Source organism: Stegostoma tigrinum, chromosome 5 (assembly GCF_030684315.1).
Source record: "Stegostoma tigrinum isolate sSteTig4 chromosome 5, sSteTig4.hap1, whole genome shotgun sequence".
Taxonomy (NCBI): domain Eukaryota; kingdom Metazoa; phylum Chordata; class Chondrichthyes; order Orectolobiformes; family Stegostomatidae; genus Stegostoma; species Stegostoma tigrinum.
In genome coordinates, this window is record NC_081358.1 from 92,244,985 (window position 1) to 92,270,080 (window position 25,096).

The following is a 25,096-nucleotide window of genomic DNA, read 5'->3' on the forward strand; positions in this document are numbered from 1 at the left end:
AGGTGACAGATGGATTGGTCCTGGCTAAGGGCCCCATCAACTACTGTGCCAGGGAATCATAGATTGAGGAAGGTGTACATTTCGGAGGACCTCTTGACGAAGTTGTCATCATCACAGCAGAGTGACAGAGACAGAGCAACTGAGAGAACAGAAAAGAGTCTTTATAGGAAACAAGGCTTGAGGATTGTCATGAAGCTAACAGTGGGAATCAGTGGGTTTGTAGTGGATATTGGTGGCCACCCTCTCCCCAGAAATGGGAACAAAGATGTCGAGGAGGGAAGGATGGAGTCAGAGTTGGAATAGGTGAAGGTGACAGCGGGCTGAACATTAGAAACAAAATTGATAAACTTTTCCAATTCAAAATGAGAGAGGGAAGTAGCACTGTTGATGTCACCAGAAAGAGTTGAGTGGGGGTCACAGCAGGACTAGAACAATGAATATTCCATGTATCCTACAAAGAGATTGACATAACCGAGGCCCATATGGATACCCGTGGCCACACCTTTGATCTGAAATTGTGATTTTGCTGTGGTGGAGAAGGGTGTGAATGCTTAAGGTGATGAAGTCCTGAGATTAACATTCAAGGACTGCTTGAAAGTGTAACTTACCGTTGCAAGTCTACCACAGATTAAGAAAATAACAAGTAGAACAACAAATCACCATTGCACCTTTAAGGGAACTGGACTGTCTGTTGCCCATGTATAACTGGAAATGACACCAACAAATATAAATAACATCACTAAATCAAGTTCAGGTGGCTGTTTGACATTGTATAACATGGCGAAATAAAATTTTTCACAACAATGTAACGTTTGTTTGAGGTCATCATGTTGAAATCTCGATCCAACAATCGCATTGTCACCCGGCTCAGAACGACCCAGGGGCTTTTATCATTTTATAATCTTCCCAGGAAAGGTAGCACTTATTTTGCCACCTGCAATGGGACTGCCTGCATGATGCTGATGGTTTATTCATGACTTTGTGCTTCCGAGTCTTGACTTTGGATACAAAGGATTAACATCAATTCTAATTAATTGACCAGAATTACAGATCTCAAAAGGTGAAGTAAATTGTGGAAATCAAATAAAAGTTAGAGAGTCCAAAATAGTAGAGGAAAAGGTGATGCTTAGAATGGGAGATAGGTTTGAGACTTTTTAAAAACAGATTAAGTTGCTTAAGGTGTTTTGAGTATTGGGTTTTGAAAGATTGTGGCAAAAAAAATTATTGATTTCAAATTCAGTGCCAATGCTGGAATTGCTTTATTTTGAAAAAGGGTCAATGAAAGGATACGCTGCAACTTTTCTTTAAAACTAGATTTCAAAAGTCACATGACTTCAGCAAATGGTCAGACTCATTCTTAGATAGCACCTAGCCGACTTTTCTTCAACATTGCCTTCTCAATCTATAGTTGACAGAAAAAGCCATTGAGGAATGGCAACTTAGCTCATTGCCCTCCTGTTTCAGAAACACTTCGTTGTGAGGTAATGCAAACAAATGAGCTGTTGTCGTGAACAGAGTCTGGAAGACTTCTTAATAGTGATTCCTGAGCAAGCTGCATCTGCCAAGACTCTGGAGGAGTTCAGTGACCAGTGCAACAGAATGACAACCATCTGAAATTTTACAGCTTGTCCTTTTGCCTTCAAGAAGTATAACGAGTCCGAAGTGTTTTTGTTATCCCAAAATGAATCCCTACAGACATCCTTTTATTTTCCTTTATTGAATGTGCATGTGCTTTGCATTTAGACGAACGAACAATTATATTTTCGTATTACAAATTTTGTATCTTTTTCCCCATCTTAAATCAACAATCGTGTACTGAATAAACCTGGATGATTATTTGTATAATAAAAAAAATTGGCCATTTTGGGAACTACGTAAAATAACTGATTTGTACTGAAAGTATTCTGAGAAAGGGTCACTGGACCTAAAACGTTAACACTGATTTCTCTTCACAGATGTTGCCAGACCTGTCGAGCTTTTTCAGCACCTTCTGTTTTTGTTTCTGAAGTATTGAGGCTTTCGGAATAGTTAGACTAGACAAACAATGCACACCTTGAATTACAGTTGGAACATTAGAAAAAAGGTAAGTAGAATTGAGGTACAGATCAGCCATGTGTTTTGTACCAGATCAAATCCACTCCCCTCAAAATATATCAAGGAGATAGGTTCTATGTTAACTTTTATTTCAACTATAAAATGCTGCTCCAGATGTAATTTGATTGGGTAAACTTTTAGGCTTTAAGCAAAACACTATTTTAACTAGGGTCTAAGAATATGAACAAACAAACAGAGAACTGGCATGAATTAAACTCTATTGAACTTCTTAAAGCAAATGTTATTTTAAATAATTATCAACTGTTCCATAAATACATCCTTGGAAAAGGCAAATTCAGCAAAGCAGTTTCTCGTGTTATCTCCAGCCCAGGATAAAATAAACAATTTAAACAGTCAGACATTCCGGCACCACTGGCAACACCTCTCTGCAAAAGGAGCAGCACAGAACAAATTCCTCTTAAAAGGCACAGGGCCATCACACAACTTAATGGATTGAAGGAACAAGTTTCAGGAGCTTAATAACATACTTCTGTTCTCTTACTTTGGAAGTTATTGAAGTTGATTTTCCTATGATACAAATAAACAAGTAAACCAAGTCATACATTAATATATTGCCCGTAAAAACAAACATGCCCAAATGAACAAATACTTCCATAAAAATTATTACCTGTAAAACAATTTAAAAATATTCCGTATTCATTTCTGAAAACTGGATGGATTGACTGTTTGTGAAGGCCATAAAAAACTATTTTAACGTATGTGCAATCAGCAACTTCAATACCAAGACAATGGCATAGAATCTACCCATGCGGCGTAGAAAACATTATATATATTTTTTATATAACCTGTATGTGGCACAAACAGCAGAAACAAAATCGATGTCATTAACAAGACATGGGAATCATCGACTTAAAAATGGCAGTATAGAATACAAATTACACCCCACCCTCACCAACTCAGCTACTGCCACAAGTTTGAGCCAGGTTTCAAGCTCCATCTCACCTCCCTGGTCCTCAACAACACACGTATTGATGACATACAGTGGCATTCTATGGAATCCCTACAATCACATCCTTATAACACTGCATTTCCCATGGCTATTGCACCTTGCCTACACATCCCTGGACATGATGGGCAATTTTGCATGGCCAATCCACCTAATCTGCACATCTTTGGACTGAGAGAGGAAAACATTCAGACAGGGAGAACATGCACATGCCACACAGTTGGCTGAAAGTAGAATCAAAGCCAGGTCTGTGGCTCCATGAGGTAGCTGTGCTAACCACTGAGCCACCATACCCTTGTGGTGTGGTGACCATATTACATTTAGTAAATGCAAGTGGTTTATTGGCAAAGTACACTTACTAATTGAGTTTTAATAATTAATTTACAAATGGGAAACTAAGTCAATAATTTATAATTCAAACAAATTAGGATTTTTAAGATATGATCATCACTGTAACATTATAACCAAGTATAGATATTTATTTAGCTCCTTACCCAAATACCAACGTGCCATCCTTCTTAATCCCAAATTGAGCGTTTTGAATTCCCTTTCCATCTTGTACCAATTTTCCATCACTCACAACTGCACCCAAGCAACGTCCTGTGTCAGTGTCAAAAAATCCACCATTCTGAGCTACCAAACACTTTTTGGATTTTATAGTTTCCTGTACAGTTGCTCTGTAAGACTGACTGCATCCACCCGATTTTAATGGTTCCAAAACGGAGACAGTTTTCAATGGATTATTCACAAAAGTGAGGTGGCCAGTGACAGCTTTCAGCTTTCCTCCATCAATTGGAAAATTTGAAACAAATAAATCAGTTTTAGCTACAGGAAGGTTGGTAGATTTATTAGCAGGCCAGGTTTCATGTGTCACGTTTCCAAAAATTATAGGTTGACAATCTCTAACATATCTGTGAGTATGTGGAGATCCATGCTCCAAAGGATGGTATGGAAATAGATCATTTAAAGAAGGCCTGCAAAAGGAGCATACAAGAATGTCAAAACAAAATAAAATTAGTTGAAAATAACTGAAGAGTAAAGTATAAAACAATGCAACCCTGTTATATTTTTGAAATAATACATTTAGCTCATAATGAATAGAATTTTTCCTCCCCTGACTGGGTAAAGGGGTTCGAAACTTTTTCAATGAGTAACTCATCAACTTCCAATTTTATGAAAGGCAGGCAACAAATCTGCAGTCATAGGCAGGTTAATGACCAAAGCATTGAGGAGGCTGCAGATTTCCAATTTAACACCTTTCATTTTTCACATGTATGGTTTTCCTGGGTGTCAGGCAACAGAGGCAATCAGTGTTAATTATATCTGAATGCTTACAGAAAATCTGTTTTCAGCATGGCTTTTGGACCAGGAGAAATCGGAACATTATCTAGAAGCAACAATCAAACACGTTCACTCATATAAGATCTTCAGTTCAAACTTTGGAAACAATGAATGCTTCTGAACCCCCATTCCAAAATTTGAAAGCCAGAATCTCTCCTGAGAGATCTCTGATTACTCTCATTCTCTTCCAATTTGACCACAAGCCTCGTCAGTACAACCAATTGCCAGGCAGGGACCTGTTCGGAAAGTAAAACAAGCTGAATTTGGGACAGACCGGTTCTTTCAGTTGTCCAGTCTGGACGCCCTCTTCCCACATTCTTCCAACTTTGTCGTTAATATTGGGCTCACTAGCAGCTCTATTGATGACAGTTATCATAGTTACAAATTTCAACTGCATTAGGACTGAGCACCATTCCATTTCACATGTAAATGCTGCCTCAGAACTAACATTGCACAGAACAATGCTTCAGTTGCAAGGTTTGCCTCAAAAACCTTAATTAAGATCTCTTCCGACAGAAACAAACGAATTATAACTGCACCGTAAAATGTATTAAGTACAAATGTACATAAAAGTACCACATACCAAACTAAATTCTGGACAAAGTATATTTTATAGAGTAATAAATTTACTTATCGGTTTAAAAAGTGATATTGGAGGAAAAAGGACAAACATTTAAATGAGGTAAATAAAATCTGGTCTTTTATTCTGCCTTGGCTAGAAGCTGGTTAACATAGTGAGGACAAATCCTCCCTGAAATCCCCAAAATAATCACAACCATCTTGCACAGATGTTCTCAGGACTGTAGGAATGGAAGCCTAGGCCGTAGATCCAGAGAAGATGGATAAGCAATATAAATCAGGATGGTATGACACTTGAAGATGATCAAGTGATTATGTTTGTGATCTTTTCATCGTGTGAAGTTTAAATAAGGCTGAGAACTACTGTCAGAGAAAGCTTGTGGTGATGACAGTAGGTTTTAATCAGTGCAATGCAACTAAATTTTGTATTTGTTAATCACAGAAAATTCCAAATAATTAATAATTATAAGCAAGGAGGCTAAAGAGAACAGAAGCTCTATGTTCCCATTTACAACACTTAAATCCTCTACAGAATGAGGGAATCTCTAGTTGGGCCAGCATTTGTTACCTATCTTTAATTGTCCAGGTGGTGGCAAAATGCCTTCTAAAACTGCAGACAAGGACTTTCATTTTTCATAATTAGAAAGTGCTTACACAACCAAGTAATATGTTTCATAAAACAATAGTCAGCAGTGCTACTCTGAAACAAAGTTTACTGAAATAGTTAAGAACATAGAACATTACAGCACAGTACAGGCCCTTCGGCCCTCGACGTTGTGCCGACCTGTCATACCGATCTCAAGCCCATCTAACCTACACTATTCCATGTACGTCCATATGCTTATCAATGACGAATTAAATGTACCTAAGGTTGTTGAATCTACTACCGTTGCAGGCAAAGCATTCCATTCCCTTACTACTCTCTGAGTAATGTTCTATGTTCAACTTTGCAGTCTTTGTTAAGTGCTCCGCCGTGAGCCTGGTGGCCAGGCTTGAGGCCCCTTCATCACTCGATATTGTCTCCACTGATATTCTTGCCACAATGCAAATCACAAATATTGCGAGCATACAAGTCAGCATTATGCCACCAAACACTAAGAACAAGCAAGCAGCTTCAAGATGCAACTTGGTCAATCCATGAGCTGGGTGTCCGTCTCAGTGTGCAGTGATCTTACAACAGTCTTCAATGTCAGCTGCCCATGTACCCTGCAATGCAAGCCTGTCGTAAGCATCCTACAGGTGGACAGCTCAGCTGACAATGAGGATCCTGAAGGATTAGTAAATGTGTGCAGCTGATGCCTTGCATCATGGCACAAGATGCTGTTTGATGCTGAAAGCATCAAGTATCCAAAAAGTTCATATCACCTCACTTACACGCCGAGAGGTGCTTAATAATTGTCCAAAGCAAAATGAGAGCACAGGGGCCAAATGATAAAAAAAGGAACCTTGTTTTGACTTTGGATAGTCTTCTGGGTCAGTTGTGTTGTTTAGCATATGCTTACCAACTATGACAGAGGGCTGAACAGATGGCACTAGGAATGTCAGACCCCCAGAGACACTGAATCTATATGGTTCCAGAAGCTACCACCACTGAATTTCCCATGAAGTGTTTCCAAATACCAGTTCAATGGAAAATCCATTATCAATTTTGACTGCACGTTCACCTCAGTTAATGAAAGTATCAGACAATTGTATTGTTTGTGACAATATATAGATGGTCTAGATGACAATGTGGCAGGGGGTGAGAAGTTAGTTTGTAGCTGATGCAAAAATTGGCCAGGTTGTTGACAGTTAGAAAGGTCTTAGGTTATAGGAGGATTTTTATTTTGTTTACGTATAGGATACGGTAGGAGTGTTCAAAACTAGGAGGCATGCTTCGAAGGCGAAAAGAGAAAGATTTGAGAGGCCTGATGGCAACTTTTTCAGATACAGGGTGGTGGAATGAACTGCTAGAGGAAGGTGGTAGATGCAGGTACAGTTAGAGTTACAACATCTAATAGACATTTGCGCAGATATACGAATAGGAAAGGTTTGGAGGGGTATGGGCCAAACACAAGTGGGACTAGTTTAGTTTGAGAAACTTGGTTGGTACGAATGAGTTGGATGAATGGTCTGTTTTTGTGATGTATGACTATGTGGAGTAGGTCCCAATAAGTTTGGGACCTCAAAAATGTCATGAGTGTTTGAAATAATTTATCAGGCTGGGTACTGGAATTGAAAATGTTAATCAAAACGTGGTCACTTGCTAGGTTGGGTGACTTGGATAAAAGCAAAGTGTTGAAAACACAGGTCGGGTAGCAACTGTGAAGAAAAACAGTGCCAATAGGTAGAATCTTAATGGCAACCTGAACTACGTGGGTCGTGATGAGAGTGGTGGAGAACTACACAAGTAGTCCAAAAGGGCCTATACATGCAGTAGGAAACTACTTCCCAGACTTTTTCAGAAGTAACTGGAAAATTACCCATTGCATGCCTCCTAACATTTTTGAAATTTGTAAGCTGGTCAATTAACAAGCAGGAGGAAACAAAACAAATTTCATCGATCTAATACATAGAGTCAATAGAAACAAAATTACAAAGATTAATAGATTAAAGGAATAAAAACAATGACAAATTTTAATGCAGGCAAGAGATGTCATTTGGATCAAAAAGGACAGTACTTTGTAAATTATGTGAAGCTGAATATAACAGGGGTCCAGATCTCTTCATGTACAGAGATCAATGCAAAGTATTGGAGGGATAGAAATATGATTAAGAAAGAAACAAAGTGTGGGCTTTGCAGTACAGTGCAATCTTGATCACACTGGCCAACAGGCTGAGGGCTGAGACTGATGGCGTTTAGATAAATATGAGGTGTTGCATTTTACTAAGTCAAACATTTTTCAGCTGACTAGAGTCAGAATTAGCAGCAACTCAAGAAAGAAACATTCCAGCTCACCAATGAAGTTTAAAATTATGGTACAGCTGAATGGAGCATCTTATGTCTAGCTTCAAAGCATTACCTGCCAGTGACCATATTGCCGTAACTAAAAAGTTTCAACTGTTGTAGAGATATATATTCACCCTCCATATCTGGAAGAATTTGCCCATCAATTTGTATTCCCTCCTAACTCAATACTCTGAAGTGTCCATACTTATTATCCCAGAACTAATATCCACAAGCTTTTTCAATTTAAGCTGAGACATTAAGAAATTTGAGGAAGTAAACTACTCAGAATGGGTCTGACTAACCCTCTAGCAACTTCAGAAAACACACACCACTCGGTTATAGTTTAACAGGTTTATTTGAAAACACAAGCTTTTCAAAGCCTCACTCCTCCTTCAGGTGTTTATTAACTAATGTGCATATATAAAACCCAAAATTTCTTAATCATTTAAATCAATTAAATCTTCTAATTGATTACAGATTTAACAGCATCTAGTTCTGTTTAAAACACCTTCTTCAGTGGCATGACCGTTTGATTTTATAAATTCTGTGTTTGATGCCAACTCTCTTACTCACACCTGTAGAAGGAGCAAGACGTAGAAAGCTTGCATTTTCAAATAAGCCTGTTGGACTATAATCTGGCATCGTGTGATCTCTGACTTTGTCCACCCCAGTCGAACGCCGGCTCTTCCACATCCGGCAACTTCAGCTACTAATGCAGCGCGGACCACTTTCACTTCAGAAAAGCTAAGAGAATTACAAAAACAGGCGAATAAGTACCCACCCGCTATCACCAGCCACGCTCGACTGGAAAAGCAACAAGACACCAGCAGCTAGCCTCACAGGCCATCCGTACACCCGGCACCACACAACACTGCGGCCACTAACCGCCATTCGCACACATCACGTCGTCATCACCTACGCCAAAGTCACGTGCAACTGGCCATCCTCTCGCCCCACCCCGTCGTTTCCTGGTGGTCATGTGATCTCAACGCTCTTAAATCAAAATTTAAAATCGTCCCCAAAACTCGACTCAAGAAACCACTGTAACCGTTTCGTTTACAATAATACATTTTAAAATCTGTGTGACGCTTTAAATGCATCGTTATTCCGGAAAGATTGATCGCAGAGTCGGGTAGAGGGGACCAAGTTTACCCGTGCACTCCTGGCTGCCGGAAGCGGTGGGCGCATGCGCGACTTTGGCAATGGTGCCGGTGGCAATCGCGGGTCCTAAATACATGCGCGTCTTGAGGAATATTTTATTCGTAAAGGGTCACAGTGGGCCTGTGGCGGAGAGCGTGCGCGCGGCCAACACTAGGGTAATGGTTCCCGGCCATCACCATCAACAACATTGTATACAGCTTGTCAGGTGAGTGTATTAGGAAAGCCGCTGTTAACAGTGCTGTCATTCAAATAGGTGGATGGATCACCTCCACCTTCTCAAGGGCATTTCGGAATGGGAATGAACGCGAGCGTACGTATTGTACGACGGCTACATGAACAACAACAATGCTAAGAAACTCCTGTAGCCAGCAGAGTCATTAGTGACATTTAAGCGACTGCTGGACATGCACATGGACAGCAGTGAATTGAGGGGAATGTAGGTTAGGTTATTTTATTTTTGGACTAGATTATTCCAGAGCACAATATCGTGGGCCGAAGGGCCTGTACAGTGCCGTACTTTTCTATGTTCTCTGTTCTATATCTACCAGGGTGTAAATGTAGTAGGACTGGGTGACCTGGTAGAATCTTTGTCTACATGTTAAAATGATTAGGCCACCACCTTCTTTTAATTCATTCGCAGGAATGTGGTTGTCACTGGCCAGCTGGCACTTATTGCCTATGCCTAATTGTCCATAGGGCAGTTAAGAATCAAACACGGAAGTTACTGGAAAGTCAGCAGGTTTAGCAGCGTCTGTGAAGTCCTGAAGGTCACCGGACCTGAAACTTTAACTCTGATTTCTTTTTTCTTTGCAGTTGCTGCCAGACCTGCTGACCTTACAGCAACCCCTGGTTTTGTTTGAGGTTTACAGCATTCGCAGTTCTTTTCGTTTTCAGTTGGGCAGTTAAGAGTCAGTCACATTGCTGTGGGTCTGGAGCCATGTGTAAGATAAACAGGGTGAACCAGATGTTTTTTCCTCTGACAATCAACAACAGCTTCATGGCCATCAGATGATTCTTAATTCCCCATGTTTATTAAATTCAAATTTGGCATCTGCGGTGGCCGACTTCAAAGTCAGGTCCCTAGAGCGTTACCTGCATCAAGTGATAATACCACTTGACCATTGCCTTTCCTGCCTACTGATTGTTTGTTTAAATTCAACCAGTGTGCACTTAAAATAGGCCTCTTTGTTATCTAGATCCATGACAAAATTCAGCGCAAGAGATTGTTTAACCCACTGATAAACCTTCAGTCTCTGCTTGTGGAAATAGCCACTGAACACTTTGCCCAATTACAGCACGTTTGCTGTTGTAAGTGCTGTTACTCAATGCATATCTTTTAATATAAGAAAGAAGCAAAAAGTGATTGTGCAGTCCTTGATTCTGCTCTACCATTCAATAGTGCCTGTTGATTTTCCACTTCAATTCTGCTTTCTTGACAGCTCTCCTGATTTCTTTTCCTTGAAGGTGAGAAGCAATCTGTTTCAATGTTGACATCCTCAACAATGGAGCATCCACAGCCCTTTGATAGAAAATTCCAAAGATTTACTCTGTCAATTAATATATTTGTTCCCATCTCCATTCTAAATGATTAATGCCTTATCCTGAGACAGTCACCCTGTATTCAAAATTTCCCAGCCTGTGGAAACAAATTCTCAGTTTCAATCTTTACAGATCCCTTCAGGATCTTCTAAAGAAGGGCCATACCACACTCATAGTATTAACTCTGTTTTTTCCCTTCCACACATGCTGCTAGACCTGCAGTATTTCTCCAGCATACTCTGTTTGTTTCAGAAGTATTTAGCTATTACCCTTTAGAATCTTGCATGTTTCAATGAAATCACCTTTCATTTTACTAAAGTCCACACAATATAAGCCCATAAGATAGGAAGTTGAAGCAAAAATAGCTGCACTTTCCAGTGATGAAACAGAGCAAGAATTACACAAAACCAAATAAAGTGTATATGATAGATATCATGTGCTTATACAACTGAAAACAGGCTGAATACAGAAGGTTTAGGGGAAGACAACTCACATCTTTGGATAATATATGATTGATATTGAAACAGCAAATTCTTGTGTTTTTAGGATTGTGTGTAAATAGAATTTTAACGTTTAAGTATTGAATCCTAAAGTTTAGCCTGTTTTGCCAGACAGGAGCATGCAAGTGTTTGCAAGGCTGTAATTTTTTCAGAGCCAAATATGGTTGTCATTCTTTTGTGTGCATCCTTTTAACTGATCAGTTGAAGGAATCCTCATGATATATTAATTGGTAAATTTGGATATAACTTTAAAGCTTGCAGACAACTGACTCAGAAAGTTTATTAAACGATGAAGTAGATTGTGTAACAAACTTTGTTTTATCAAGCACTTTATGAAACAGCAGTCCAGATAAACTGGCAAAAATTACAAACCTAGAACACCCAAGATTTACTGTATTAACGTGATCTCAGTGATGTCCAAGTAGCCAGTTGAAGTGTGAGTGAGAAGGCTGTCTGCTGGTAAGTTATATGTCAGGTAAAGATATTGTCTAAGTGATTTTTGATGTAAATGGGGTATAACAGTGATATTTATACCCACTGCATTATGTTACTATTACTTAGTGTGAGTTTTTAGTGTGGTTATGTGGACCTTTTGATCAATCAAAGTGTATGATCAACCGGTGCAATCCTGTTGCCTTTGGTGTCGATTAATAAAATATTTGCTGTAATAGACTTTAGAAGGGCACAGATGAATTGATGGAATGGGCAGGCATATTGTAGATAGCATTTATTGCAAGGAAATGAGAAGTATCTGTACTATATTTTTAGCAGTAAGGTTGAAAGATGAAATATAAACTAAATGTACAGTTTTAAAGCAAGTACCACAGCAGAGAGACTTGAATATATATGTGCATAAATCTTTGAAAATACCATGCAGATTCAGGGGACCTTAAAAATAAATACTGGATCCTTGACCTTTTAAAGTAATTGGCTACATACCAAATGGGATATTGTATTCAGTCTGAGCACTGCATTTTAGGAAAGATGCCGAGTTGTTGGAATGGGTTTATCAGAAATTGCATCAGACAGATGGGCTTCAATTGTGTGGAAAAACTGGAAAGGCTGAGGTTGACCCATTTAGAACAGAGAAAGTTGAGACATTTGTTGGAGATATTCAAAATCATGCAGGGTTTTTACGGAGTAAATGACGTAACCTGCTTCCAGTGATTCCAGACAGCATAATTATTATGGTCAGAGAGATAATGGGAACTGCAGATGCTGGCGAATCCAAGATAAAGTGTGGAACTGGTATGAACACAGCAGGCCAAGCAGCATCTCAGGAGGACATGGTGATTAGCCAAAGAAAAGGCTTCTTGATGTTGAAAAGTTTCACCACTTCAGGTCTTTGTCCATAGGATCACCAAGTTTAACATCCTAACTATATTGATTACATCTAATGTTCACTAGTCATTCAATGTCTACCTTTTTTTTTCAATCAAATAAGAATGTGCTTGTATATGTACTGTGCACAGTGTTGTGAATAGATTTCATGTCACCAGGGTCACAAAGGAAACCTTTTTCAGGTTCTATATCTAATCAGGTATGGCTTGTAAAAATGTCCAAAATGTAGAGATGCCCAGTGCAAGGTGGTGTAGCTTTTAAGATGCCTTTGAAGGCAGTTAAGATCAGACTGGAAGAAGAAATAAAGAAATGACAGAAATTTATTCAGTAATAATTACAAGAGGTTGCAAACGATAGAGCTGAGAGTGACACGATGTATGCTAACGTGTAATCTGTTATTTTATTTTTACTGCCACTGCCATTTATATTTAATAACTTAAATTTAGTTTAAATATTAAATTCATAATTTTGCTTAAATATTAAAATCTAGATTTGATGTGCAATTTATCATTGTGTCCGAGGCTTGCTTCACTATGTTGCTTGAGGACCCATACACGAGAAGTGTGAGAGACTGAGACTTTAATTATATCAAAATAGATTTCCAAGTGAACAGGTGGCCAACAGAGGTTAGGATGCGTGGTTTGATTTTACTATTGGATGTTGGACAGTACAATTAATTATCGTCTGTATTTGATGAATAACTGCTGAAAAATGATTAATTGTCTTTATGAATTTACTGGTTAATTTTAGTTCTGATCTCATTTACCTTTGAAGAAATTAAAAAGAAATTTTGAAAAGTTTTGTCAAATCGTCATTTTTCTTTCCCCACCCTGGACTCAGTAAAGAGAGGTTGAGTTTGGAGATTTCAGATTCACTTTGAAATGAAATTTAGCAGGTATGATCCTGATGGCCCTCTCTCATCCAAAGACATAACATGTTCTTCTCTGTAAATCCTGTACAGTATTTCAACTCCAGTGACTTCTTTAGAATTTTATGGCTAATGATTTTTTAAATTTGATTTCAATTATATTGAAGCATGCAGAAATAGCCTGACAGGTGAAGATTGTTTGGTACTTTCGATACATTATTTCTTGCCACCACATCAATAGAACAGAGTCAGACTTCAGGTCAAATCAGTTCTGAAGAAGACTCACGTTGAACTTTCTTTCTCTCTACGCAGATTTGTCAGACCTGCTAAGTTTCTCAGCACATTCCGTTCTTATTTCAAATGTCCAGAAGTTGCAGTAATTTGCTTTTAATTTTATTCATGTCTTCAGGTGTCCTGCTGTGTTTGTTCGGTGATGTCAGTATTTATATTCTGAATAAAATGAGTAAAGCCTATCCTGATGTGTCAGTGCTCTTCTTCTACATAGAAATCGGGATTATGAAGGTTTCCTGTCCTCTCTGCTGCTTCCTGCTGAATTCCGTAACTCAGTATTTGCATTAAGAGCATTCTATGTGGAGTTGGCTCAAGTAAGTATTCTCATAGTGTTATGTGTGTGTGTGTGTTTTTAAAATAAATGATTCTGACTTTTTAGTCATGTCATAACACGAATTAGCAAATTCTGTTGTGATGTAAGCTTAATTGAATAGCAGCCAGCATCTTCAGATGATGTGAAGTGCAATATTTCTAAGCATGCAACAGTTTTATTTTGAAGTGATTACTGTGCATAAGTAAGATTAAAACCATTACAACAGTGACTATGCTTCAAATATATTTCATTGATTGTATTGTGCTTTGGATAATGCGTGGTCATGAAAGGCATTTTTGTTACTTAACAAAATATAGAGGAGAATGTAGTAGATGTTTTAAGGAAGTCAGAATATTTTACCAGCAAATTGTCAGATTTTTGCCTACTTCCTCATCCTATCTATATTCTTCTGCAACTCCTGTGTTTTCTTCCCAAAATATTTGCCTACCTTCCTTTCTTTGAGTTGACTGCAAATTTGACAATCATATCTTTACCTCCCTCATCTAAGCCTTTGATGTAAATTGTAACAAGTTGTGGCCCCAGCACAAACTTCTGTAGGACCCCATGCAGCACGTTCAGCTCATCAGAAAAATGTATATCTATGCATTCCCCCATCTTCTGCTGGCCAGCTAATTTTGTATGCATCCTAATATGTTACTCACTACAACATGAGCTTTTATTTTATGCTATAACCCTTCACGTGGAACCTGATCAAATGTCTTCGGGAAATCCGAGTAGAAACATAGAAACATTAGCGATAGGAGCAGGAGGAAGCCATTAGGCCCTTCAAGACTGCTGCGCCATTCATCACGATCATGGCTGATTGTCCAACTCAATTGTCTAATTCTCTTTTCTCCCAATAATGTTTGATCCCATTTGCTGCAAGTGCTATATTTAGCCATCTCTTGAATACATACAATGTTTTGGCATCAACTACTTTTTGTGGTAATTAATTCCACAGGCTCACCACTCTTTGGGTGAAGAAGTGTCTCCTCATCTCCATCCTAAATGGTCTACCCCGAATCCTCAAACTATTACCCCTGATTCTGGACACTCCTGCCATTGGGAACCTCCTCCCTGCATCTAGCCTATCTAGTCTCCACTCATTCATCTATCTGAACTAGAGCGAAAACAATCCTAACTTAGCCAATCTTCCCTCGTATGTCAGTCCCTGGAATCAGCCTGGTAAACCTTTGCTGCACTCCCTCGAAAGCAACAGCATCCTTCCTCAGAAAAGGAGACCAAAACTGCACACAATATTCTAGGTGTGGCTTCACCAAGGCCTTGTATATCTCTAACAACACATCCCTGTGCTTGTGTTTGAAACCTTTTGCAATGAAGGCCAACATACCAATTGCCTTCTTTACCGCCTGCTGCACCTGCATGTTTACTTTCAGTGACTGGTGCACAAGGACACCCAGGTCCCACTGCACATTCCCTCCTTCCAATTTACAGCCATTCAAGTAGTAATCTGCCTTCAGGAATAAAAACAGAAGTTGCTGGAAAAGATCAGCAGATCTGGCAGCATCTGTTGGGGGGGGAGAAAATCAGCGTTAAAATTTCGGGTCCGGTGACCCTTCTTCGGTAGCCTGTCTTCTTGTTTGTGCTTATAGTGAATAACCTCACATTTATCTGAATTATACTGCATCTGCCATTCATTTGCCCACTCACCCAACCTGCCTAGATCATGCTGAAGGATCTCTGCATTCTCATTACAGTTCACCCTCCCACTCAACTTGGTACCATTTGCAAACTTTGAGATGTTACATTTTGTCGCCTCATCCAAATCATTAATGTCTACTGTGAATAGCTAGAGTCCTAGCACCGATCTCTGTGGCATCCTGCTAGTTACTACCTGCCAATTTGAAAAGGACCCATTAATTCCTACTCTTTGTTTCCTTTTGTTTCCTCTCTGGCAACCAGTTTCCTATCCATCTCAGTGTACTTCCCCCAGTCCCACATGCTTTAATCTTACACAACAATCTCCAATGCAGTACTTTGTCAAACACTTTCTGGAAGTCCAAATATACCACATCCATTGGCTCCCTCTTGTCAACGCTACTAGTTATATCTTCATAGAATTCCAACAGACCTGTCAAGCATGATTTTCCCCTTCATAAATCCATGCTGACTCTGTCTGATCCTGTCACGGCTTTCTAAATGCTCTGCTTTAAAATCCTTGATAATGGATTCAAGAATTTTCCCTACTACGGATGTTAAGCTTACTGGTTTGTAATCCCTGTTTTCTCTCTCCCTCCCTTTTTTGAATTTTGGAGTGACATTAGCTACCCTCCAATCTGCAGGACTGTTCCAGAGACTGTAAAATCCTGGAAGATGACCACCAATGTATCCACTATTTTTGGAGCCACTTTAAGTATTTGGGGATATAGATTATCAGGCCCTGTGGGATTTATCCACCTTGAATCCTGTCAATTTTTCCAGCACCATTTCTCGACTAATATTGATCTCCCTCAGTTCTTCCCTTTCAGTAATTGTGTATTCTGCGACATTTCTGGTATCTAATTTATGTCCTGTTTTGTGAAGACAGAACCTGAAAGTGTGTATTCAGTTGTTCAACCATTTCTTTATCCACTACTATACATTTCCCCCATTTCTGTGTGTAGGGGGCCTATACTTGTCTTTACTCATCGCTTTCTCTTCACGTACGTATAGAAACTCTTAGTGTCATTCTTTATGTTTCCTGTAAGCTTGCATTCGTACTGTGTTTTCCCCTTCTTAATCAGTCCCTTAGTCCTTCTTGGCTGAATTCTAAACTGCTCCCTATCCTCAGACATATTATTTTTCTTGGCCAATCTATATGTTTCCTTGGATCAGATACTATCTCTAATTTACTTCGTAAGCCATAGGTTTGCCCTCTTACCCATTTTGCATTTATGCCGGACAGGAATAAACAGTTATTGCAGCTCCCCTATGTGTTCCTTCAATGTTTGCCGTTGCCCGTCCACTGTCATCCTTTTATGTAACTTTCCCCAATCTACCAAGGCCATATGTTCATAGTTTCCTTTATTAAGATTCAGAGCTGTAGTGTCCAAATCAACTACCTCACTCTCCATCTTGATATTAAAAAAATGGTTTCATGTTATGCTCGCTCATCCCCAAGGGGTCTCGCACCAGCTAGATTGGCAATGATTCTCATCTCATTACACAGTACCCAGTCTAACATGACCAGCTGTCTAGTTGGTTCCTCCACATATTAGTCAAAAAAAATGTAAGAATGCTATTGTGATTTGTGCCATTTCAGAAAAGAAATTACTTTATCAATTTAGATTACTATGTCCATTTTTAAAACGCGATCATGATTGTCAAGTCATGCTTGAAGGTCTCTACAGCTATTTCCATTTATTCACAGAAGTTAACACTTTGTTCCAAGCTGAGCTATTTTGTGTTGACTCTGCTTCCCTATTCTTCTGTTTCAGCTTAATTATTCCCCAACATCTTACCTTTTTAAAGTGGATTGCACTTGATCTTGACTTTGTGTGCATAAGTATAAGAAATTATAATTAATTACAATATGAGTCAAGATTATGTTTATTTTAGCTAATACACTCCACTCTGTACAATGTAATCTTAATTCTGTTTTCTCACTTTGTGCCTTGGGTGTTTTTTTTCTTGAGGTTCAAGATTTAGTATCTCAGAAGACAATAGGCCTAATGAGGATGCAGTTTTGGAGGCAAGTGATTGAAGATATTTACAGTGATAATCCTCCTCACCAACCTATTGCCATCGAGTTGTGGAAGGTAGATCAGCTTTAAAAATTGTTTATCCTTCAGGCATTTGAATTGTAATGTGGAAATCATGAAGTTAAAGTTTCATGTAATCATGTTCTTGCTAAATTTCAGTGGAACCTGTGGCAGAGAGTTTGGAGCAAGTTGCTCTGGAAAGAAGCCATATTGAAAGAAGAATACTGAAATATTCTCAGCACTATGATACTATGAGTAAAACATACTCTCTGGCACCTGATTCAATTGACCATTATTAGTAAATTAGCCTTAATGAGCTAAATACTAGCGGTACTTTGTATAATAGAAACAATCACTACTGAGTCTTTGCCCTTTACTGTCCTTGGATATTGACGCGTGAGTTTCCAGCAGAATTCCCTTGATAGTAATCAAGAGTGGAAACTCAAGTTGAATTTACACCTCAATTTCCTTAACTTGGACACTGACAGCTATTGTATCCTGTCTTTCTTAGTTTATATGAGATGGCTATTCACTGAGTGCTCACTGAATTTGCTGAGTGGTTATTCTCAAATTTGCATACTAAAAATGAAGTTTTATAAGATTATTATGTTTTCACCATGTGTATTTAATTTAGGTTAAACAGAGGGGGTAATGTGGTTGTTCTGACATCTGATGAAGACAAATGGAAGGCCCAAATTGTTTTGGGAGATTGTATTTTGGAAGATGGTATATGATTGGAGATAATGACAGCAGAATCTGTGCTTACAATGGTTTGAGTTATAGTCTCCACAGTTTCTGGAAAGGATTGAGAATATCACATTGTAAATGGTTATGCTAAATTCTGCTCTTGTACATGCAGTTACAAGAAAAAATAGAACTGGGATCTAATCAGCGTTTTCTGTGGATAGATGGCTGTTCTGATTCATGTTTTCATAGAGATGGGCAATCTGAGTGTCAGAGTTCCTAAGGTATCCATGAAAATATCAGATCGTTTGTCAGACCCACACAAGAGGGAACAGAGACAAAGTCTGTCTGACTCACCATGTAGAAATATGCATGAGAGCTTGCACCTGGATTGAAAAGACCAAATGCACGATAGATTCACCTGGCTTGTGCTATAGCAAGGGGAAGTGGGGTTTGTGGGGTGAGAAATGCCCTTACCATGAAAGCTAGTTCTGCAGTTAAAACTTAACAGGCTGAACAAAGGAACTAAGAATAATTTCAGTGGGTTCTAGGAAAGTTGAATGAGTACTTGAAGGATACTGCCAAATATATCTGAAATCACATAATCCAAGGCCCAGACTAATGTTCTGGGGGCACAGGTGCAAATCCCACCAAAACAACTGACGAAATTTACATTCAATTTATGAAAATCTCAGTCGTGATGAGGGAAACCATGAAACTAATATTGATTATCATAGAGTCATAAAAGTTTGTGGCATGGAAAGAGACCTTGCAGCCTATCATGTCAATGCCAGTCATAAAGCATTTAACTATTCTAATCCCATCTTTCAGTCGTGGCCCAGAGCTTTGTGGCATTCAAAATGCTCATCTAAATACTTCTTCAGATTGTCATTAAAGATTCCTCTAGTTCTTTGTTGTTTAGAGAAGGAGATCTGCTATTCTGACTTCATTTGACCTACCTGTAATTGCATATGTAGAAAAGTTTGGCAGGTTCTTCACTGCCCTCTGAGGTGACCTGGCCTGCTACTCAAATAAATTGCTACAAAGATTAAAGGAGTGACATTAGATACAACACCTGAAATGACAATGGCAAACCCAGCTTTTTGACCCGACAAAGCCCTCCTTTCTTAAATCTATGGGCTTTGTGCCTTAATTTGAAGAACTATCCACAGTCTAGTCAAGCAACAGTTTGACGTTGTTATCCTCACCAAATCATACGTGGTGCTGTCACATACACCACTGTAAGCATCTCTAGGTATGCCCTGTTCCACCGACACGAGATGTGGCAGCACAGTGGTGTACGGTCAAGAAGGAATTTCCCTAGGTATCCTGAACGTTGCCCCCTTCCTGTCCATTGATGTCAAAGGCACAAAAGCTACTCTGAGTGAGACTTTAATTTCCATAACCAAGATTGACTTGATAGCATGACTACAGTGGAGCTGGTTGAGTCTGGAAGGAGATAGCTGGTAGTCTGATGTTGAGAGAACCATAAGTGGAACAGATGTATGTGACTTCATGCTCACTAATCTGTGTGTTGCAGATACATCTGACCATCATGCAATTGGTATGGGTGAATACCACCTTTGTGAAGGTGAAGAATCTCTTCAGATTGAGGATACCCTTCATCATAGCATGATACTACATAATGCTACAGGGGATAGATATCAAACAAATCTAACAACTGAAAACTGGGCATGCACGAGGCACTGTCAACCATCAGCAGAAGCAGAACAGTATTCAGCACAATCTGTAACCTCATGGTTCTGTTCATCTCTCACTCTGCCATTGTTATTATCTGGCGGAATCAACCATTGTTCTGTGAAAAGTGCAGAGGGGATACCAGGAGCAGCAATAGGCACAACTCAAAATGAAATGTCAGCCTGGTAAAGCTACAAAATAGGATTACTTGCATGGCAAACAACAAAAGGGAGCATGAAACGGACAGCTAAGCAGCTCGCTACCAATGGATTAAATCTAAACTCTGCAGTCCTGCTGCATCCAGTTGCGAATGGTGATGGATAATTAAACCTGGAGGAAGTAGTACGACAAATAACCCCATCATAAATGTTGGTAAGCCCATCTCATCATTGCAAAGCACAAAGCTCAAGCATTTCTGAAGAACAATCCCGACCCGTATGTCAACTTTCCTGCTCTGATGCCTGCTGTGTTCCTCCAACTCCACACTGTGTTACCTCTGACTCCAGCCTCTGCAGTTCTTACTATATCTGAAGCATTGGCAACTGTATTCAACCAGAAGTGCCAAGCAGATGATCCATCGCAACTTCCACTTGAGGCCCCATCATTACATTTGCCACTCTTCAACCAATTTGATTCATTCCATACTATGTCACACAATGGTTGAGGGCACTGGATATTGCAAAGCCTTTGGGCTGTGACAATATTCTGACTATGGTATTGAAAACTTGTGTTCCAGAACCTGTTGTATTCTTAACCAAGCTGTTGCAGTTCAGCTACCACACTGGAATTTATCTGGCAATGTGCAAAATTACCCAGGAGTGCCCTGTGCCTTTCAGTCTGCTGTTAAATTATGAGCAAAGTGATAGCATTTTCTATCAGGTGACACTTACTAATTAGTAAACTGCTTACTGATTTATTTGGATCTGCCAAAGAAAGGCAACCTTGGCCCAAACATGGACAAAAAAGATGAGGTAAAAATGACCACCCTTGACATCAAAGTATTATTCGTCTAGGTGGGGCAGAGTTAGCAGCACTGAATTTGATGAGGATCGGGGGAAATTTGAAGCACCAAATAAGATGTTTGTGGTTGTTGGACATCAATCATCTTATTTTCAGCAGCTTCATTATCAACTGTTAGGTCAAAAGTTGCAATATTCCCTGATTTCTCAATGTTTAATACCATTCAGTACCATTCGTGATTCCTCAGATACTGGAGCTATTCATGTACATGTGCAGCCAATATCAACGTGCAGACATTAAAGTTTTGAGCTGAAAGCCGTAGGTAACTTGCACTTCCTTCAGATGCCAGGCTGTGATCAAAGCCTGTCTTCTCCCAATTGGGCAAAAATCAGGAGTGTGATAGAATATCCACTCTACCTGATGAGAGAGGCTCCAGCAACATTGGCATCCCACCTACTACCTGTAACATTCCCTCCCTCCAGCACTGAAGTGTAGTGACAGCACTTCCAAGATGCACTGCAGCAACTCACCAAGGTTGTTCCAACTGCACCTTCCACTTTCAACTTTTATAGCCAAGAAGGACAACAACAGCAGCTTTATGGAAATACTGCTACATGCATGTTTCCCTCTAATTACATACCGTCCTCCGATGGAACCTTTTTTCTTCCTTACTATTGCCTGGCTCAAAAAACTGCAAGTACTCTTGTTGTACCTATACCAGGTAGAGCAATATTGCTGAGTATTTTCGGCTTTTTTTTATTATAACGGGTACATGCGGTGTATCAGTTAACTCAGTTGCTGGATGGCTGGTTTGTGATGCAGAGTGACCGAGATCACCACAAAAGTTCTTCTTTCTCAACCTTACTCCTCGCCTAAAGTGCAGTGAGCCTCAGATTAAAGTCAGCACCGTCTCTCTGTCCATCTCTGTCTGTCTCTCTGTCCGTGTCTCTGTCCATCTCTGTTCATCTCTGTCTGTCTCTCTGTCCATCTCTGTCTGTGTCTCTGTGTCTCTCTCTGTGTCTGTCTGTGTCTCTCTCTCGCGCGCGCTCCCAGCCTGACTGCTGTAGTCCCAGAGAACTTTACCTTTGTGCTGTCATGCTGTGAATTACTATACTGCGAGTATTTCAGACTCATCTGAAATTTGAGCTGCTTTGCTGCAACCCCCATTTGTTGCTTTGCAAAAAAATTGAACTGAACTTTATCCATTAACACTTCCTTTCAGTCTAAAAACTTGATTTTTTTTTTGTGGGTTACACTGGACTTAACATCAGAATGTAAAAGATGGGGGAAATATGTCAAACCTGCGTTGTCACTGAGTAAGATTATGACTGATCTTGAACTTCAGATGAACTTTTGCCTCTTGCTTTCCATATGCTTTGACTCCCTGAAATTAAAATTGGATTTATCTCAGTATGCTGATAAATCCAAAATATTCAGGCATTGAGAATTTCGAGGCTTAATGTGAAGGAATTTCTTCTCGTCTCAGTGCGAAATAATCAACCCTTTCTGCCAAAGCTGTCCCCATTTTCTAAATTCTCAGGCCAGCGAAAACTGAAAAATTTCCATTTTCCTTGGGCATCAAGAAACATCTGTTCCAAATTCACATTTTTCCAGCCATGCCATTGTTGTTATTGCTACTTGCTACTGAGGGGATGATGTTAATTTTCTGCTTCGTTTCCCCTTGTGCTAATGTTTTAACAGAAGACTCTCTTTTATTTTTCATGTTAATAATGAGAGGGACAGAAGAAGCATTGTGGATGCATTGGTAGTTGGTAACAAGTTGACAGAAACATTTGTGGCAAGTAGCAAAGCTAGCAAGTAAATGTTAGAACTTTTAGCGAGCAGCAAGTTAGTGCTTTAAAGTTTAAAAATCACAAGTCATAAGTTCTGAAGAGGTAAGAGCTTTTGAAAACTAGAATTGCAAACACTGAACAAAATTGCTGATGTGATATTATCACTTGCATGAGTAAGCAGTAAACACCCAGTTCATTCACCCAGTGGGTAATTGTGTCATTGCAGTGTGACAATATAAATGTGTAGCAAAACATGACAGCTGGAAAGCAAATATACAGCCATAATATATTTAAAACAATCAAAATAGAAATTTAGAATGATGAGTCCGTTGAAGGAGACATTCAGCCCTTTATGCCTGTGGCAACTCTCTGCATGAGTAATTCGGCCCATCCTATCCCTGCCTTTTCCCTGTATCCTGGCAATTATTCTTTCCAAACACAATCATCAAATTACAATCCAATCTGTCTCCATCACATTGTCTGAGTGTGCATTCCAGGTCCTTAAAAAAAAATTTCCCCACGAATTTTTAGCCTTTTACTAATTACTTTCAATCATTGCTTCCGGTTCTTGAATTTTCTACCAAAGGAAACAAGTTTCTCCTTATCTATTCTGTCCAAATCTCTCATGAATTTTACAACTCCAATCAAATCACTTCATCGTCTACTCTAAGGCAAACAACCAGCTTCTACAATCTATCTGTTGATATCTCCATAGGCTACATCCATTGACCAGAAACTGAACTGGACTTGCCATGCAAACACTGTGAGTACAAGAGCAGGTCAGGTGCAGGGAATTTTGTGCCAGAAAACTCATCTCCTACTTCTCCAATGCCTGTCTGGCTGCCATTGACAATGTACAAGTCAGGAGTGTGCTGGAATGCTGTCCACTTGCCTGAATGGGTGCAATGCTGACAATATTCAAGAAGCTTGAAACCATCCAGTTCAAAACATCCCACTTGATTAGCACAACGTCTAACCCTTTCAACATTCAATCCCTTTGCTGCCAACGTATGCTGACAGCAGTGTGCACCATCTACAAAATACACAACGTATTAAGGTTCCTTTGACAGCGCATTCCAAATCTGTGATCTTCATAATCAAGATGTATAGGAACGTCAGCGATGCAAGTTCCCTTTCCAGGTCACGCACCATTACTTGGGACTAAATTTCAGTTTCTTCACTTTTGCTGGATCCAAGTCATGGAACTCATCCTGAATTATCTATGGCCTAACTCCACACCACCTGCCTTTGACCCATATCCCTTAATACCCTAACCAATGTTTATTTATCTCAAATTTAAAATTAGTGACTGATCTAGCAAACACTGCCATTTGAGGATGAGAGTTCCAAACCTTTACTATCCTTTATGTGCACAAGTGCTTCCTAACATCACTCCTAAATAGTCTAGCCCCAATTTTTACACTCTATCCCCAATTTCTCAAATCTGCAACTAGTGGAAATAGTTTTACTTTCTTTACCCTGACTCTTCCTTTTAATATTTTGATTAGATCACCCTGTAACCTTCTAAATTCTAGAGGGGGAGAAAAAAGCATAATTTGTATAATCTCCCTTTATAAACTTATTAATTAAGCCAACTACGCTCTTCTCCAAATCACAGGAATCAGTGCTGGAACACCACCAGTTATAACACTCCATTCTGAAAAGCATCCTTTCACGGCTACCCTTTGTCTCCTATGACTAAGCCAGTTCTGTATCCATCTTGCTAGCTCACCCCGATACCATGTGAATTCATCTTTTGTACTAGTCTACCATAAATGTTGGTCTAGTTAGTGATACCCAGATCCCACGAAGAAATTTTTTTGAAGTCCCTCATTCCTGCAACCGTTCCTTTTTAATCTTATCTGCATCTTCTATAAGCTTTCGTAGTCTTCCTCAAGTGTAGTGTCCAGCATTGGACACACTGTTTCACTTGAGGCTAAATCAGCATCTTTCATAGTTTGCTATAACTTCCTTGTGTATATATACTCTATTTATAAATTCTAGAACCACTTATGATTGATGAACAACTTCTTAACCTGCCTTACCACCTTCAATAATTTCTATATGTATATGACGAGAGCTCTCTGTTCATCCTCTTTTTTTCAGAATCAAAAGTTTTTTATTTTATATTGCCTGTCCTCATTCTTCTCATCAAATTGCGTCATTTCATACATCATCACATTAAATTTCATTTGCCCCACGACCATCCAGACCATACCAGCCTATAACCTCTTGAAATCCATCACTATCCTATTTGCTGTTTACAATACACAGTTTTGTGCAATCTACAAATTTTGAAATTGTGAAAATTGTCACCCAAGACTTGATTATTACTGT

General features: G+C 39.3%; 2 protein-coding genes across 6 annotated transcripts in view; one reads left to right on the forward strand and one right to left on the reverse strand.

The window, feature by feature from the left end:
* nagpa (N-acetylglucosamine-1-phosphodiester alpha-N-acetylglucosaminidase) overlaps positions 1-8,855 on the reverse strand; it is a 53,335-nt gene extending 44,480 nt beyond the window's left edge. Inside the window, exons 1-2 of one of the 4 annotated variants that reach the window (XM_048528909.2) lie at positions 8,692-8,846; positions 3,556-4,035 (exon numbers count right to left, since the gene is read on the reverse strand). In XM_048528909.2, coding sequence (XP_048384866.2) covers positions 3,556-4,035; positions 8,692-8,801 — 590 coding nt within the window. In that variant the 5' untranslated portion in view covers positions 8,802-8,846. Of the gene's footprint in view, positions 1-3,555; positions 4,036-8,691 lie in introns of all 4 variants that reach the window. The other 3 variants (XM_048528908.2, XM_048528910.2, XM_048528911.2) reach the window with 3 other exon arrangements.
* A 23-nt stretch (positions 8,856-8,878) lies between these two features.
* ndufaf6 (NADH:ubiquinone oxidoreductase complex assembly factor 6) overlaps positions 8,879-25,096 on the forward strand; it is a 29,509-nt gene continuing 13,291 nt past the window's right edge. The window contains exons 1-3 of one of the 2 annotated variants that reach the window (XM_048528912.2): positions 8,879-9,276; positions 13,825-13,924; positions 17,559-17,681. In XM_048528912.2, coding sequence (XP_048384869.2) covers positions 9,113-9,276; positions 13,825-13,924; positions 17,559-17,681 — 387 coding nt within the window. In that variant the 5' untranslated portion in view covers positions 8,879-9,112. Of the gene's footprint in view, positions 9,277-13,824; positions 13,925-17,558; positions 17,682-19,828; positions 20,379-25,096 lie in introns of those variants that run through there. The other variant, XM_059646143.1, reaches the window with a different exon arrangement.